General features: G+C 44.0%; 5 protein-coding genes across 10 annotated transcripts; all 5 read right to left on the reverse strand.

Moving 5' to 3' along the window:
* Window positions 1–138: 138 nt before the first annotated feature.
* On the reverse strand, window positions 139–5565 carry LOC120901860. Of its 6 annotated transcripts, none has more exons than XM_040310194.1 (4): window positions 5344–5565; window positions 3497–5268; window positions 353–449; window positions 139–271 (listed from the first exon to the last, which is right to left on the reverse strand). In XM_040310194.1, the coding sequence occupies exons 2-3, from the start codon at window positions 5265–5267 to the stop codon at window positions 388–390; spliced, it is 1833 nt and encodes a 610-aa protein (XP_040166128.1). In that variant the 5' UTR covers window position 5268; window positions 5344–5565; the 3' UTR covers window positions 139–271; window positions 353–387. The 6 variants fall into 6 exon arrangements, with proteins under 6 accessions (XP_040166128.1, XP_040166127.1, XP_040166125.1 ...); XM_040310193.1 differs by having other exon boundaries at window positions 353–387; window positions 3435–5268; window positions 5344–5564; XM_040310191.1 differs by having other exon boundaries at window positions 139–449.
* On the reverse strand, window positions 726–2940 carry LOC120901862. Its single transcript, XM_040310195.1, has 2 exons — window positions 2725–2940; window positions 726–2666 (listed from the first exon to the last, which is right to left on the reverse strand). The coding sequence occupies exon 2, from the start codon at window positions 2663–2665 to the stop codon at window positions 1352–1354; it is 1314 nt and encodes a 437-aa protein (XP_040166129.1). The 5' UTR covers window position 2666; window positions 2725–2940; the 3' UTR covers window positions 726–1351.
* Window positions 5566–5710: 145 nt separating the features above from the next.
* Window positions 5711–8815, reverse strand: LOC120901859. Its single transcript, XM_040310188.1, has 2 exons — window positions 8404–8815; window positions 5711–8341 (listed from the first exon to the last, which is right to left on the reverse strand). The coding sequence occupies exon 2, from the start codon at window positions 8334–8336 to the stop codon at window positions 6366–6368; it is 1971 nt and encodes a 656-aa protein (XP_040166122.1). The 5' UTR covers window positions 8337–8341; window positions 8404–8815; the 3' UTR covers window positions 5711–6365.
* A 247-nt stretch (window positions 8816–9062) lies between these two features.
* Window positions 9063–11339, reverse strand: LOC120904100. Its single transcript, XM_040313856.1, has 2 exons — window positions 11112–11339; window positions 9063–11051 (listed from the first exon to the last, which is right to left on the reverse strand). Exon 2 carries the CDS (start codon window positions 11044–11046, stop codon window positions 9151–9153), a length of 1896 nt encoding a protein of 631 aa, XP_040169790.1. The 5' UTR covers window positions 11047–11051; window positions 11112–11339; the 3' UTR covers window positions 9063–9150.
* A 311-nt stretch (window positions 11340–11650) lies between these two features.
* LOC120903945 lies at window positions 11651–14057 on the reverse strand. The gene is made up of 2 exons (XM_040313628.1): window positions 13788–14057; window positions 11651–13721 (listed from the first exon to the last, which is right to left on the reverse strand). Exon 2 carries the CDS (start codon window positions 13718–13720, stop codon window positions 11717–11719), a length of 2004 nt encoding a protein of 667 aa, XP_040169562.1. The 5' UTR covers window position 13721; window positions 13788–14057; the 3' UTR covers window positions 11651–11716.
* Between the last annotated feature and the right edge of the window lie 187 nt (window positions 14058–14244).

Below are 14244 nucleotides of genomic sequence, written 5' to 3' on the forward strand. Positions count from 1 at the left end.
CCCCCTTTTTAAATGGTTCTACAACTGCTGCACTTACAATATTCAAAAACTGCATTAAATTCTGAAACTAATGCCTTATAATCGCCACGCTAAATAATAAAACGGAAGCAAATATCCACTAGCGAGTTGTACACCGTATTGTGTAACTATAGTTTATTTTATTATGTAGATAGGTTACAGGTTACAAATAAGACATTAGTTCAAACCACTTGGCACTAAAAAACATAAAAGTGTGCTACTGTCTATAATGAGAATGCAGTAGATGTAGTAGCTAAAAAGAGAACAATGTAAGGATCTTAAACCATATTTACATTAAAAGCGTACGGTCAATCTTTTGCATAGTACTACTTACTAAGGGGTCTTAGGGACAATGTCTAATTCGATGATCTACTTCATGGCTTTAAATTTCTGTTGAAAAAACTTTGCTACATCCCAATGACACGCTCGATTTTGTGGCGTAATGCACCTGTTCACGATACGCTTCATCCTGTAGTCGGCTTTCCAATTCATCCAACTCTTCCTTGCAAGCTACAGCCTTCTTTTCGAATGCTGCACTATCGTCCGTATTATCCTTGGCTAGTACCGACAGCACAGTTTGTTTTGCACCGTGATTCCGGACGGCTCTAGACTACTCCGAACGACTCCGGATAATGCTGGGCAAGCCTACCTTCCGGAGTCGGATAGGAAGCGACTCCGGATTTTTGCCAACTTTACCCATCACTAAATCCATTCGCAATCATAAAATTCTATACGATTTATTCTTGAACTTATTCAAAGTACAATTTACAGTGCATATGTTCTTCCGAATTAGTACGTCAACCGGCAATTAGCTTCATTACAACTATCTTTTAAAGCAAAAATATTGTAATATTTTCCCATCTAGAGTGTATCATTCAAAAATGTAACACATATCCATCATTCGAGAGTTTAATGAGTTCAGAACGAGAACGTTCATAAATGGCTATACTCGATGAACATTAGGTGTAGGTACACAAATCGACTACTGGGTAAAGTTCGCCTTGGCATTGCCAAATCCGACGAGTCTTAGTGAGTTCATTAAGTGAAATCTGGATACAGAATTGGACCTTATTTAAAAAATCGAATTTAATCTTGAATTAAATGTCGTTTTTAAACACTACTACCGAGTAAACCTAATCGACTGGTTAAGGTAACGAACTTGTGTAACGTTACAGTTTAAACATTCCATGCTTAAAGTTGCACAATAATTCTTTGCGATATTCATTGTACCTTACAAAGTAACGTACAGTATGAATTATTTTTGGCTGATTAAATTTTACTTCTTGTTGCTTCCACATCCGTAAGCCTCTCTCAAAAACCACACGTGTGCGGTTTACTTCTGCAATCGTCTAATGTCCAACATTTCCTCAAACTCATCCACACCGTCTATGAACATGGTAGCATCTTGCTTCACTACTATCGTTTCCGATCTGATCGGTTTTGCCGGTACACTCACAACCATCGGTATCGATGACGAGGGTGATGATTGCCCTTGAGTCGCATCCGCCACCGCTGCAGGACTTCGCGCATCAGTAGTTGATGTCAACTTAATCTGTTTCGGAATAATTCTAATGATCTCGTCTCCCACTCGGTTTAGCCCCTTACGACCGGGACGTGGCACACTCCTGCGCACACCCTTCACCTTTATCCTGCTGGTCGAGTTCTGAAGCTTTTTGCGCATGAAATTCTCCACTGACACGTGATCCGCCCGGTACACGGAGGTGGTACCGGCGTACTCGAACAAGTTCAGTATGTTCTTGTGCGCGTTCAGCGCCCGTTTGTTCTTTCCGCCGCCGGTCCAGCTGAAGCCAGCGAACAGCTTCCGATCGATGATGAGGTCTAACAACGTGTGCATCCGATGCTCGGACTGCCGCATGTGTCCCACGCTCGCGTCGATCCACTGGCACACCTGGGTGCGATAGTCATCGTCCTCCAGACGCTTCTCAAACTCTTCTACCGCTTCCATCTCGGTGAGCAAGTCGACCTTAAACTTTTCCGGCTGTTCGACCAGCTGGCACACGTTCGCATCCATCCGTCCCGCCTTGAACGCGTTCGCATCCGCCCGCCCAAGTTCGTACTGTACCGCATTCGATTCCAGGTATTTGTCGTTCATCGATTTTACGGACTTGTCCACCCTTCCGAATCCCTCCTTTAGATTCTGCCGCAACTCTTCCTGGTTCGCCAGTATCAGACTCTTCAGCTCGTACAGTAGGTCCAGCATCTGGGGGCACGGTTTCACATCCCCGAGCGGATCATCGTCCGGCTGGGCGGTGGGGCTGGGCAGCAGCTTCTGCACACCGCCATTGCTCAGCCGGTTCGCAAGAGGATCGTTTGATCGTTGTACCGTTACTCGTGCTGCCGGTTTCGGCTCGTTCAGCCAGCTGCTTTCCATCGTTTCGATCATCTTGTCCGCCGACGAGAGCGACAGAATGTTGCGGCACAAAATTTCACACTCAAGCCTTTCCCACACCTCCGACGGAATGCTGTACTCGTCTTGGAACAATGTATTCAGCTTCCGTATGCTTGTAGCAAACGGCCAGCACAGATAAGCCGTGCCGTCAGCCTTCTTTTGGATCCAGGCGGCCGGTGCAGCTAGCAGCTCTTTGCCGCCGGTGGGAGTAGTCGTTTCTACCAAGATGTACGGCATCCTAAAAAGCGACAAGATACTTTAATGGGAAGTCCTTACGGGCTGTAGTACCTACGTACCTTTCCTATACCACTCAAAAAAAACACACACATACAGCGAGCTTCCACAAACGGTGTGACTCTCTTTCTATTGCTTCGTTTCGTGGTATGGCAGCATACAAACAATTGCCCCTCGCGACCATACACTTTGCTATATGTTTGATTCTCCTCCCGCAGCGCCCTTGGCGTCGTTTCTTCAATGTGTATTGTAGTTGAGCAAAATCATAACAAACAAATGTCAACTTGCTCAGCTGCTGCTGTAGGTGGGAGTTTGAAACATTTAATCAAATATGGATTTGAAAGATTTCATTCCGATTAATTGCAACTTAATTTCAATTATGGAACCCCCTTTTTAAATGGTTCTACAACTGCTGCACTTACAATATTCAAAAACTGCATTAAATTCTGAAACTAATGCCTTATAATCGCCACGCTAAATAATAAAACGGAAGCAAATATCCACTAGCGAGTTGTACACCGTATTGTGTAACTATAGTTTATTTTATTATGTAGATAGGTTACAGGTTACAAATAAGACATTAGTTCAAACCACTTGGCACTAAAAAACATAAAAGTGTGCTACTGTCTATAATGAGAATGCAGTAGATGTAGTAGCTAAAAAGAAAACAATGTAAGGATCTTAAACCAATTTTACATTAAAAGCGTACGGTCAACCTTTAGCATAATACTACTTACTAAGGGGTCTTAGGGACAATGTCTAATTCGATGATCTACTTCATGGCTTTAAATTTCTGTTGAAAAAACTTTGCTACATCCCAATGACACGCTCGATTTTGTGGCGTAATGGTACCGGCATATTCAAAGAGCCGAACGAAGTTTTTGTAACCAATTAACGCCACCTTTCCATTGCGGGTGCCAGTCCAATCGAAATTCTGCAAGAACTTGCTATCAACTAGTTGGTCTAATATGATTCCCATACGTTCGGCTGGGACGATCGTCTGCTTAACAGCATTGTCTATCCATCCGTGAACAACGCTGAGATAGTCGGGATCTTTCAAGCGTACCTCGAAATCATTCATACCGTCAAAGCTTGTTATATGATAAACCTCCACGTACTCTGTGGTCTCGGTGGGAGTGGCAGTCGTTGCTGTCGTCGGCGCATTATCTTCATCACCATCCAGCTCGATTATCTCGTATACTTCGTCATCTTGGTTTGCCGTAGAAACGGTATCCGTTTCCAATAGGTTAACCGTTTCCTCACACGTGTTCAGCTCTGTTTCGGTTCGGGCTATTTTTACCGGTTTACTTTCTGTTACGCCTTTCCGCTTTTCACTTATGTTTACCCTGGTGTGGGCGTTGTTCTTTAGTTTATTTCTGAAGAAACACTCTACGAACCAATCGTTCGCTACGTGTTCCGTAGTCGTGCCGGCATATTCAAAGAGCTTGCAAAAATGCCTGTACGTCTCCAGACGAATCTTCTCGGGGTGTGTTGGTTCGGGGTTCCACTCGAGCTGCGCTAAAAGCTTGCTGTCCACCAGTTTATGGAGAATGTTTGTCATGCGCAATTCGGGTTTCGCTTCAGACTCGATGATACGATCCATCCAACGGTGCACCTGTTCACGATACGCTTCATCCTGTAGTCGGCTTTCCAATTCATCCAACTCTTCCTTGCAAGCTACAGCCTTCTCTTCGAATGCTGCACTATCGTCCGTATTATCCTTGGCTAATACCGACAGCACAGTTTGTTGTAACCGCGAAAATCCCTCGTTAATTTTCCTCCGCAACTCATCTTGGTTAGTGCGTATCATACACTTTAGCTCGTACAGCAGATCGAGCAGTTGAGCATATGAAACATCTCCCAGCACGTCATGTTGTTTGTTCAATTCCTTGTTGATGCGGGTGAAAAACTGATCCGTACTATCAACCGGCGGCCTCTGCTCGCAGTTGGCCGTCAATTGCGGATCTATTAGGGGAGGACTTACATCCCGAAAGGGATCATCCTCATCGCTCTGCTCCTGATTTACCACAGCACTACTAAACAACTGCTGCAACGGGTCGGTTGGCTCACACTCCTCAACGGTCATTTGTAGATCTTCTGTTGGACTGGTAGCTGGCGTGCGATGCTTCTCGGGCACGTGCCAGTTAGGTATATCGGCAAATGGGTCGTAGTCAGGTTCTGGGTGCGGCTCCGGCAATGTTTTGGGCTTATCCGGTTGTTTCTGCTTGCTTACCACCTTGGGTGCCTCTTGAACCGGTGGTCTGGTTGGCAAAGCTTTTTCCGTCTTATCTAAACTGGTTTTGATTAGCTGTGATGGCCTACCACCTAGCACTTTGTTTTGTTTTTGCATCGTTTCAATGATGGTATACGCCATCGTTAGCGTTGGAATATCTGTGCTCAAGATCTCACACTCATGCTTTTCCCATTCCTTCGTTGGGTTGCTTTCCTTCTCCAGTAGGGCTCTTATCTTTTTGGGACACACTACATCCGGCAAGGAAACGTACGTTGTTCCTTTCCCATCCTTGTGAATCCAAGAGCTGGGTGCTACCGCGACCTCCTTCCTGCCCAAATTGCTTTTCGTCTTTTTTACCAAAACGTACGGCATCCTACAACAGGCATTATGAATTATTATGGGGAACCTTAAATGATGTGTCTTGGAATTTTCCACTCCTTCTGCTTACCTTACTTTACGCGCGCTATTTCCGGCAAGCTTTGTCTCCTTCGTATTACCTCCACTAACAATGAATCCTCAGCAGCTATCGTAATAGTATTTCCGTTTACTCTGGATATTCACAGACGATTTGAAACATAAAACAAACAATGCTCAGCCAAGAGGCCCATTAATTTTGATAGAAATCACGTCGTGTAGCGTTGTCGGCTGGCTTGGTGTTCGCGCAGTCCGCGGTACGGAGAAATATAAACAAAACAATGCCACGGTCATTTGACAGTCTGCGAAATCTGTCAGGTACGCGCGCGGTGATTGAAATATTTCCAACCTAGACGATCATGGCGGAAAATAACCAACCAGAACCAATTTTGAATTCATAGCTGAAGCATGGCCCTTAATCACATTTCGTTCGTATGCATCGTTTATTGTTTTATTTATTTTAAATTCGGTTTCACACCTACGATATATGGAGAGTAATAGGTAAATCAAATCGAATACATGTATACATTAAGTGGGCTTATAGCATTCTTCTTCACCAATCCATCGAAAAACATAACAAAATTTAGTGTGCCATGACGTTGACACGGTGTCTCGTTGAGAAGCCAAATACTTTCTAAACCTCCTTTTTTAAATTGAGACTAAGATCTTAAGGACACTTTAGTTCCGTTCATCAGACGGGCAATTGTTTCCAAAATGTGTGTAAAATAGTGAAAATTTAGGATATACTTATGAGTTAGTATAAAGAAAAACCATAAAATCTCTCAGTTTGTTGTAAATGTAACTATCAAATCGGGTTAACTTTATCTTTTCATTCTTGGACGTCAAATTGCACTGGAAAATCCCTCCTGATACATAAATTTACTTTGATCTTAACTTGGCAAGTGTAATCTAATCATATTAATATTAGTATTAGGCGCCACGATCGTAGTCGATCTAGGCCTGCTTAAGCAACTAATAGGTTTGGCTAACAGTAACTTATTGGTTAGATCGTTGCAGCATGGTAATTCATACGTATGGGAGGGGCCTAATGGAGGGTTATTGATTGTCCATAGCAGAATAGTCCAACGTTTGGGGGCACGTTCCATTGGGGGCTTGAACCATCGACGGGCATGCTGTTAAGTCGCACGAGTCGACGACTGTACCACCAGACAGGTCAACCATGCTGCTAGCAGTACAATTTGACGGTTGTACATCAACATTATCGTAGACATCTAATAAATTCTTAAAAAAAACTTCCACACAACCATGGTCGATCATTACAGCCTGATGTAGTACAGTTCTGGAGGTGTATTGAAACAGTCGGATAAAGTTTATGTACTTTATCAACGAACACTTTCCACTACCAACGTTCATCCAGCAAAAGTTGAACAAGACGTTTTCATCAATTAATCGCTCCAGCAATAACGTCATCCGATCTTCCGCATTCTCAATATGACCAAACGTCTTCTCGATCCATTCTATTGTTTCAGCTTGGCATTTTGGGTCATTTAAATCGATCTCGAATTGATTCAATGTTTCTATCGAGTCGCAAAATACTATACAATTTTCCTCTGAAACTGAATTTTGCATCTCATCAACGCATTCATACTCTTCGACGTATTCTTCCTGCTCGCCGGTATTATACTGCTCTGTACTTTGCTCCTGTACACCACCGCTTTCATCTTGTTCATGCACATTCTCTTCCAGCCATGCATCCTGCACGCTCCACCAGCTTGATGGTGGTTTACGAATCTTATCACATTTCGCTTGCCGTGCCTTTTTCTCGTTACAATTCTGTATGTTCTTCAAATCTGTCGCGTACTTGATACTTTTAAGAAAAAACGCTCTCACCTGCATATCATTCACCGGGTGGTTTGCATCGGTGGTACCACCGTACTTGTACAGATCGACGATGTTCTTGTAATCACGCAGTGCAATTTTTGAATTCGTGCCAGCCCAGCTAAACTTCTCGACAGGCGCTTTATCGAACATTATGTCCCACATGCGCTTCATGCATTTGCCAGGCCCATCCTCGCGAGCAACAACACGCTTCACCCGTTTGCGAGCCTTCTGCTGAAAGATTCGATCATTCAAACGTTGTTCAAACTTTTTCATGTCATCTAGGTTCGTTAGATGATACACTTTGGGTTTGTTCGGAGTTGCAGACGGGATGGCCGATTTTGTCATAACCGTTTCTCTCTTCTCTTCTCTTCTCTTCTCTCTCAACCGACTCTTGGACGTGTTTGATTGGATTTGTTTCGATACTTCATTCAGTTTAGCTCTTGTCTCTTCCTGATCGCCTTTCATCATAACCTTCAGCTCTTGAAGCAGACCGAATAGCTTTTGTTTCATCTCCATGGCATCGTCTTTCGGTTCGCTTCTCGCGCTATGTGGGTTATTTGGTCCACTTGTTGTTAGCTCCTTTTGTGTCGAGCCCGTTGGGGACGTAACAAATGATCGCAATATTTGCTGTAAATTGCAAAGTTCTTCATACAGACCATAGTATTGATCCGTGTTATGTATTGATGATGTATTTCGCCTTTTGTTGTCTCCTCGTTGGTTTAATGGGTTGCTCGATACCATCGGTCTCGGCGAAGGGCCCAATAGCTCCCGTTCTAACGCTGAAGTCTTGTTGCAGCTGCTGTTTATCATCCTTCCAATATTCGGCTGGTTTGCTGGCGGAGCAGGATTGCCCAACGTGACATTGGTAACAGTGGCGTTGCTAGTCGAAGCTGTCAAACTCGCTTTAACCGTACAATCGAACTTTTGTAAATTCTGTAAAAAAAATTCCGCCTTTGCTTGCGACTCAATATTTTGCTGCACTATTTTGCATTCCCATTTGTCCCACTCCTCCGTTGGAACGCTTTGATCGTCTTCCCACAGTTCCCTCACATTGTCAACCAGATTCGTGTCGGGCCAGTAAAGATGTGCAACTCCTTTGGTTGGAGTTACGACCCATTTTTCTGGCGCAGCCAGTAGTACCTCACCGTTTGTGGTATCATCAACTTCTACTATGGTATACGGCATGTTACCTACAATTTCAAAGTGAGTTACAGTTGCGTACAGAACAAGACGATATTAATGATCAGCTTACAGTTTTTTCTTTCTTTTTTTTTTGCTTTGTTGTCTCCACCTCCCAAGGGTTTTTTCCAGTGCACAATTCGTTGTGCGTTTTCCCACTTCCCGAAGTGTTACACTGCACTGTCCGCTTGAGCTAAAACACTTCCATTCACGTCACAAAAAAAACATATGGAAACATATGGCGTTGTTCTTCAGTCGACATGAAATGATTGAATGCCTTTAAGTTGGCATGCTTTTTGAACGTTCCAACGCTTAGCATTCGTTTGTATGGTAACCCCGCGAACCGGTTATCGAATAGTCATAAAAGTATGAAAGCTGTTTATCTCAAAAAAAGAAAAAAAATAACCATGTCTATTCGCTGTGCCGTCTTTTATGAACTGGGCGTCCCTATCATAAATGTTGCTCCGAGCTGGTGTAGACTGATGTTTCGAAGTCGTAAAATCACTGGCATGTCAGCGCAGCTTCCCTTTTTGACAGCATCACTGCGCTGAAACATTTCGACTTTACCGTGGAGCATTTTTTTTTTTTTTTTTTGAGGACGAAACGTTCGTCTTTGGGTAGCGCTGAACAAAACAAAGCAACCCGGCAACTCCCCACCCAGGAAACTGAAACAAGAGAAGACATAAAGGTTCTACCAGATATTGTGTGATGTTTCGGTTATCGTTAATTAAATTCAGTGGATTGCTTTAGATCCTTATACGTATGTACAATACTTTATATTTTTTCAGGTTTCCATCCAAACTGTCACGAAACGCCTATGCTACGCTACGTTATCTAACGTCCGGATAAAGAAGCTAGAAACAATACCATGATTGTATATGATAGTGTTTTGCAGCTTCGTTCTGCTAGCGTACTCAAACAGTCGGACAACGTTTTTGAACTTTAGCAACGAACACTTTCTACTGTTAACGTTCATCCAGCAAAAGTTGAGTAAGATGTTTGTATCAATTAATCGTTCCAACAATGCCTCCATGCGACGCTCCACATTAGCTTCGTGACCGACTGTTTTGTCGACCCACGTTTGCATTTCCGTTCGCCTTTTTTCGTCATTTAAACGGTTTTCGAATGCATTCAATTCTTCTACCGATTTTATGCAACCTACGCAAATCGTTGGTAATTGTTGCTCGGGTACATTTTGAAAACCATCTTTCTTACTCGAGCAATCTTCTTCCTGCTCAACGATTTCATTCTGTCGCTTGCTTTGACCCTGCTGTATGTGCTTTGCTCTGCTTTGTTCCTTCACGTTTAAGCTCATCCTTGATGCTGGTTTACGAATGCTACCACATTTCGCATTCGCTGCCTTTTTCACGTAGTAATTATCTGGGTAACTCATGTCGGTCACGTACTTCATGGTTTTGTATAAAAACTTTCTCGCCTCATTGTCATTTACCCGGTGTACGTTGGTAGTGCCGCCGTACTTGTACAGATCGATGATGTTGTAATAATTGCGCAGTGCAATTTTCGATGAAGATCCAACCCAGCACATATGCTTGAACAGCGCTTCATCGAACATTAAGTCCCACATACGCTTCATGCACTTGTCCGGCTCGTTCTCCTGGGCAACGATACGCTTCACCCAGCTGCGAACCCTCTGCAGAAAGTTGCGATCATTCAAACGATGCTCAAACCTATCCACGTCCTCCGCGGTCGTTAGACGATACATTTCGGTTTGGTTCGGTGTTTCCGATCGGATTGTTTTCGGTGGGTGTTGATTGTCTTTATGCGATTCCACCCTAAGCGGTTGACGCTTGCACGAGTCAAAGTTAGTTTGCAGTTTTTGGATTCCATCATTCAAACTATCGCCTATCTCTTCCTGGTTTGCATTAATCAAACACTTTAGCTCTTGAAGCAGGCCGAATATTTTTTTGTTCTTATCTTTGGTATCGTCTTTTGGTTCATTTCTCGCTATGTCTGGATTATTTTTTTCCAATATTGGGAGCTGCTTTTGTGTCGAGCTCGTTGGTGTCGCAAGGTTCGATCGCAACATTTCCTCCAAATTGCCAATGTCCTCAAATGGATCGTAGTCTTGCTCCGTGCTAAAGAGTGATAATATATTACTATTCTCATTGTCTTTTTGTTGGCTTACACAGTTGCTCGAGTCCAGTTTTAACCGTTTCGGTGTTTCTGTTCCCTTTCGTTCCTGTTTTGCGGTTGAAGTCTTGCTGTTGCTCGGGTTCAATTTTAACAATTTCGGCGAAGGGCCCAATAGATCCTGTTTTACGGCTGATGTCTTGTTGAAACTACTGTTCTTCAACATTTCACTACTCGGCTGTTTCGCTTCCGGGACAGAATTGCTGGACATTTGGCTGGAAGTATCTTTGCGTACATCCACCGTTTTCAAGGTAATAGCAGCATTGCTGTTCGAAGCTACATTTACTGTCGTTTTGCGGTTCTTTTGTAAAATCTGTGTCGTTCTTTCCGCCGCTGTTAACGAGGCTATACTGCGGTACACTATTTTGCATATCCGTTTGCCCCACGCTTTCGGTGGCGCGCTTCGGTCGTCTGCCAACAGTTGCTTCATATTTTCTACCAGTTCGGCGTCGGGCCAGTGCAGATAACCAATTACTTTGGTTTTAATTACTAGCCATGTTTCTGGTACGGCCAGCAGTACCTTGCCGTTTCTGGCATCAACAATCTCTACTATGGCATACGGCATGTTACCTACAAGTTTTGAGCGTGAATTACAGTATGTGAACAGATCGATATTACCGAGCAGCTTACCTTCTTTCCTGCTGTCACTGTCTATTTCCAGCACAACATTTGCTGTGCTTCCAACAAAGCTGTATAACAGCGATCACCAAATCGTCCACTCTTTGCAGCTTATGGTTGGAAACACTTCCATTCACGTCTCGGGCAGAAATAACGTTATAGAATTTCAAAAACTATCTATTTTACATAGAAAACATCTATGCTAGTCGTTCTGCCGCCTTTTATCAACTCTGCCCAGAATGTTGTCTAGAAATCATAACAAATCGCTGTCATTTGTTGAGCTCTCCATTTGACAGCTCAATTGCACTGAAATATTGCAACTGCACTGCGGTGCGGAATTTTTTGAAAACGAAACATTACAGCCTGAATATTGCTGATCAGAACAAAACACCACCCCATCGTTGTGAAATTAACAACGCTTCGTAAGCCGAATGGAACTGAAATACCCAGAGAAGATGGCGTAATTGTGCAGTTACTATAAAATTAACACTCAACCAGGTATTTTTCGGATATGGTCAATCAAATTCAGTAGAACGCTTTTGATCCCTACATATGTATAAAACATTTTGTATTTAATAAGATTTGCCATTCATATTGTTGTTAGCAAAGACTTAGTTCTAAGAAACATGATCTAACGTCTGGATAAAGAAGCTAGAAACAATACCATGATTGTATATGACAGTATTGTGCAGTTTGGTTCTGCTAGCGTACTCAAACAGTCGGACAAAGTTTTTGAACTCCGCTAACGATCGTTTGTCACCGCCGTTCCTCCAACTAAAGTTGAGCAAGAAGTTTTTATCAATCAACCGCTCCAACAGTTGCTTCATGCGCTGGCTAATGTCTGCGATAGAGCCAACCGTTCTGTCGACCCATCGCTCGACCTGCAGTTTCCGTTTCTCGTCGTTCAGAGTAATTTCAAATCCTTTCATTTGCGCCAAAGATTTGATGGGATTGATGTGAATCTCTGGTACGCTTTGGGTGGCCGGTGGTAGCTGCTGGGACGTACTTGCCTTCGGTTGGCTCATCTCTCCTTTTTTGCCGTCGTTTGTATTCACGAGCTTATCATCCTTCACTTGTGCCACAGGCTTTGTGGCCGCAATACGGCCCACACCGGGTAAGCTTGGTGCTGAAACACTTTGCTTGAGATACTGCTGTACTTCATCATCTTTTTGTTTTTCGTTAACATTAGGCTGTTCTGCGACACTTCGGGCAGCTGCTCGTTCCTCATCCACGCTCATTTGCCTGCTTGTTGTTGATGATGCCTTGGTTTCGGTTGCTCGTCTCTTCACCTTGCTTGCCCTGCTTTGAGCCCATTCTCTCTCCTCAAACTTTCTCCGCTGATGCGGTACAGATTTGCGAATGAACGTTTTATTTTTCCTACTGTCGGCCTGTTTCAGCTTTTTCATTAAGAATTGCTTCACCTGTTCCCGCTTTATACGCTGCACGCTGGAGGAGCCAATGTACTCGAACAGCTGCACTATGTTACGAAACACCTGCATTGGGTGTTTTTTGTTCAAGCCCGACCAACTAAACTTGGCAAACAGCTGTCGGTCGAATATTAGATCCAGCATTGTGTGCATCCTATGCTCGGAGCTGCTCTCGTAACCGACGTTCGACTCAACCCAACCGTAAATCTCCTTGCGGTACTTGTCTTCCCTTAATTGTTCGTCAAACTTTTCCACCTGCTCGACGGTAGTTAGTGGGGCGAAAGTGAACTCTTCCGGGTCGACTCTTTCGTACAGATGTCGAGGGCCTTCTTCCGCATCCTCATCAACGTTTTTGTGAAGCAGTAGGTTAACGGTACGGTGTATTTTGCCCATACTTTCACTCACTATTTTCCTAATCTCCTTTTGGTTGCTTATCATCATAAACTTCAGCTCGCGTATCATGTCCATTATTTGCAAATTGAGTTTGTCTTCAGGCGTCGATTGCTGCTCCTGCTCCTGCTCTGTACCAATCGTGGAGAACAAACGCTGTGCCTCCTCACTTAATTGCTCCACCGCGATGACGGTCAGCTCCGATTTGTCCTCCAGCGGACTCACATCTTCGAAGGGATCGTATTCTTCCTCATCGCTTGAGTGTTGCAAACGTTTAGGCTCAATGTCCAGAATGGCTGGTTCGTTCGGCAAGTGTGCTGCGGCAGGAGCAACATCACCAAACGGATCCTCCTCCTCCATTTCCTCATCTTCCTCCTTGGGCACCACATTACCGTACAGTTGCGGCTCATCCGCGCTCTGCTGAGCAGGCCTTGGAGTGACTTTGGCTGCGGAATAGCTTCGTACTGCAATATTCTCTCCCCTTGTGACACTAAGGATGTTGCTACTGTTACTTGCTACACGAGCTAGGAGTTTATTCCGCAAGTGCGTTGTTTGTATCACCTTTTCCGCCGACGCTAACGACGGCATATTCCGGTACAGGATTTTACACACCCGCCTTTCCCACTCCGGCCGGGGAAGCGTTCGATCGTTTGCCAGCAGTGCTTTCAGAGTTTCCCTACTGCTGCTACTGGGCCAATGCAGATATCCAACCGCTTGGGTTTTGTTTACCAACCATGACTGCGGTGCCGCCAGCAGGTCCTTGTTGCCCGAGGCGTTCACCGTTTCGACCACGACGTACGGCATCCTGCAAATACCAAACATATGTGTAAAATTAATCATCCGAAACTTTATATGTTGCTCTGTACTGCACCTTCTTCCTGGCGTTACTTTTGTGGGACAATGAAGGCGAGCTAGAATTCCCCACACGCTATGTAAAAACACTTATATTCGTTCAGTTTATTAAAACTTTGGTTGCTAAAATGCACGTCCAAGCAAGGTCGCTAGCGAAACGGAGCAGTTGAAATAATAAGATTTCAGCAAATAGTCAACGTTGTCGTCTATATTGAACGAATCCGTCCGCTAGCGTCGTTTATGCTCAGAATATCCGCGCAAAACTCACAACAAACCAATGACACTGTAGGTTTGTCACACGGGAAGCAGCCGCTGTCCGCTGAGCCAGGTAGACGAGGGCAGTGAAATATTTCAACGAAAGCCATCTGGGAAGTGTTGCGTATTGTATTTCACCATTTTAACTGCTTTTGCATTTTTTAAACCGTAAGACCGTAAGAGATGGTACAGTCGTCAACTCGAACGGGCATCATAGGTTC

Source organism: Anopheles arabiensis, chromosome 3, assembly GCF_016920715.1.
Source record: "Anopheles arabiensis isolate DONGOLA chromosome 3, AaraD3, whole genome shotgun sequence".
Lineage (NCBI taxonomy): Eukaryota > Metazoa > Arthropoda > Insecta > Diptera > Culicidae > Anopheles > Anopheles arabiensis.

Excerpts from the sequence above, each read along its gene's own strand:
- LOC120903945 (XM_040313628.1), bottom strand. The coding sequence starts at position 13,720 with ATGCCGTACGTCGTGGTCGAAACGGTGAACGCCTCGGGCAACAAGGAC.
- LOC120901862 (XM_040310195.1), bottom strand. The coding sequence starts at position 2,665 with ATGCCGTACATCTTGGTAGAAACGACTACTCCCACCGGCGGCAAAGAG.
- LOC120901859 (XM_040310188.1), bottom strand. The coding sequence starts at position 8,336 with ATGCCGTATACCATAGTAGAAGTTGATGATACCACAAACGGTGAGGTA.
- LOC120904100 (XM_040313856.1), bottom strand. The coding sequence starts at position 11,046 with ATGCCGTATGCCATAGTAGAGATTGTTGATGCCAGAAACGGCAAGGTA.
- LOC120901860 (XM_040310194.1), bottom strand. The coding sequence starts at position 5,267 with ATGCCGTACGTTTTGGTAAAAAAGACGAAAAGCAATTTGGGCAGGAAG. Across the intron at positions 450-3,496 it reads CGGTACCATTACGCCACAAA|ATCGAGCGTGTCATTGGGAT; the intron begins ATCGAGCGTGTC and ends TTACGCCACAAA.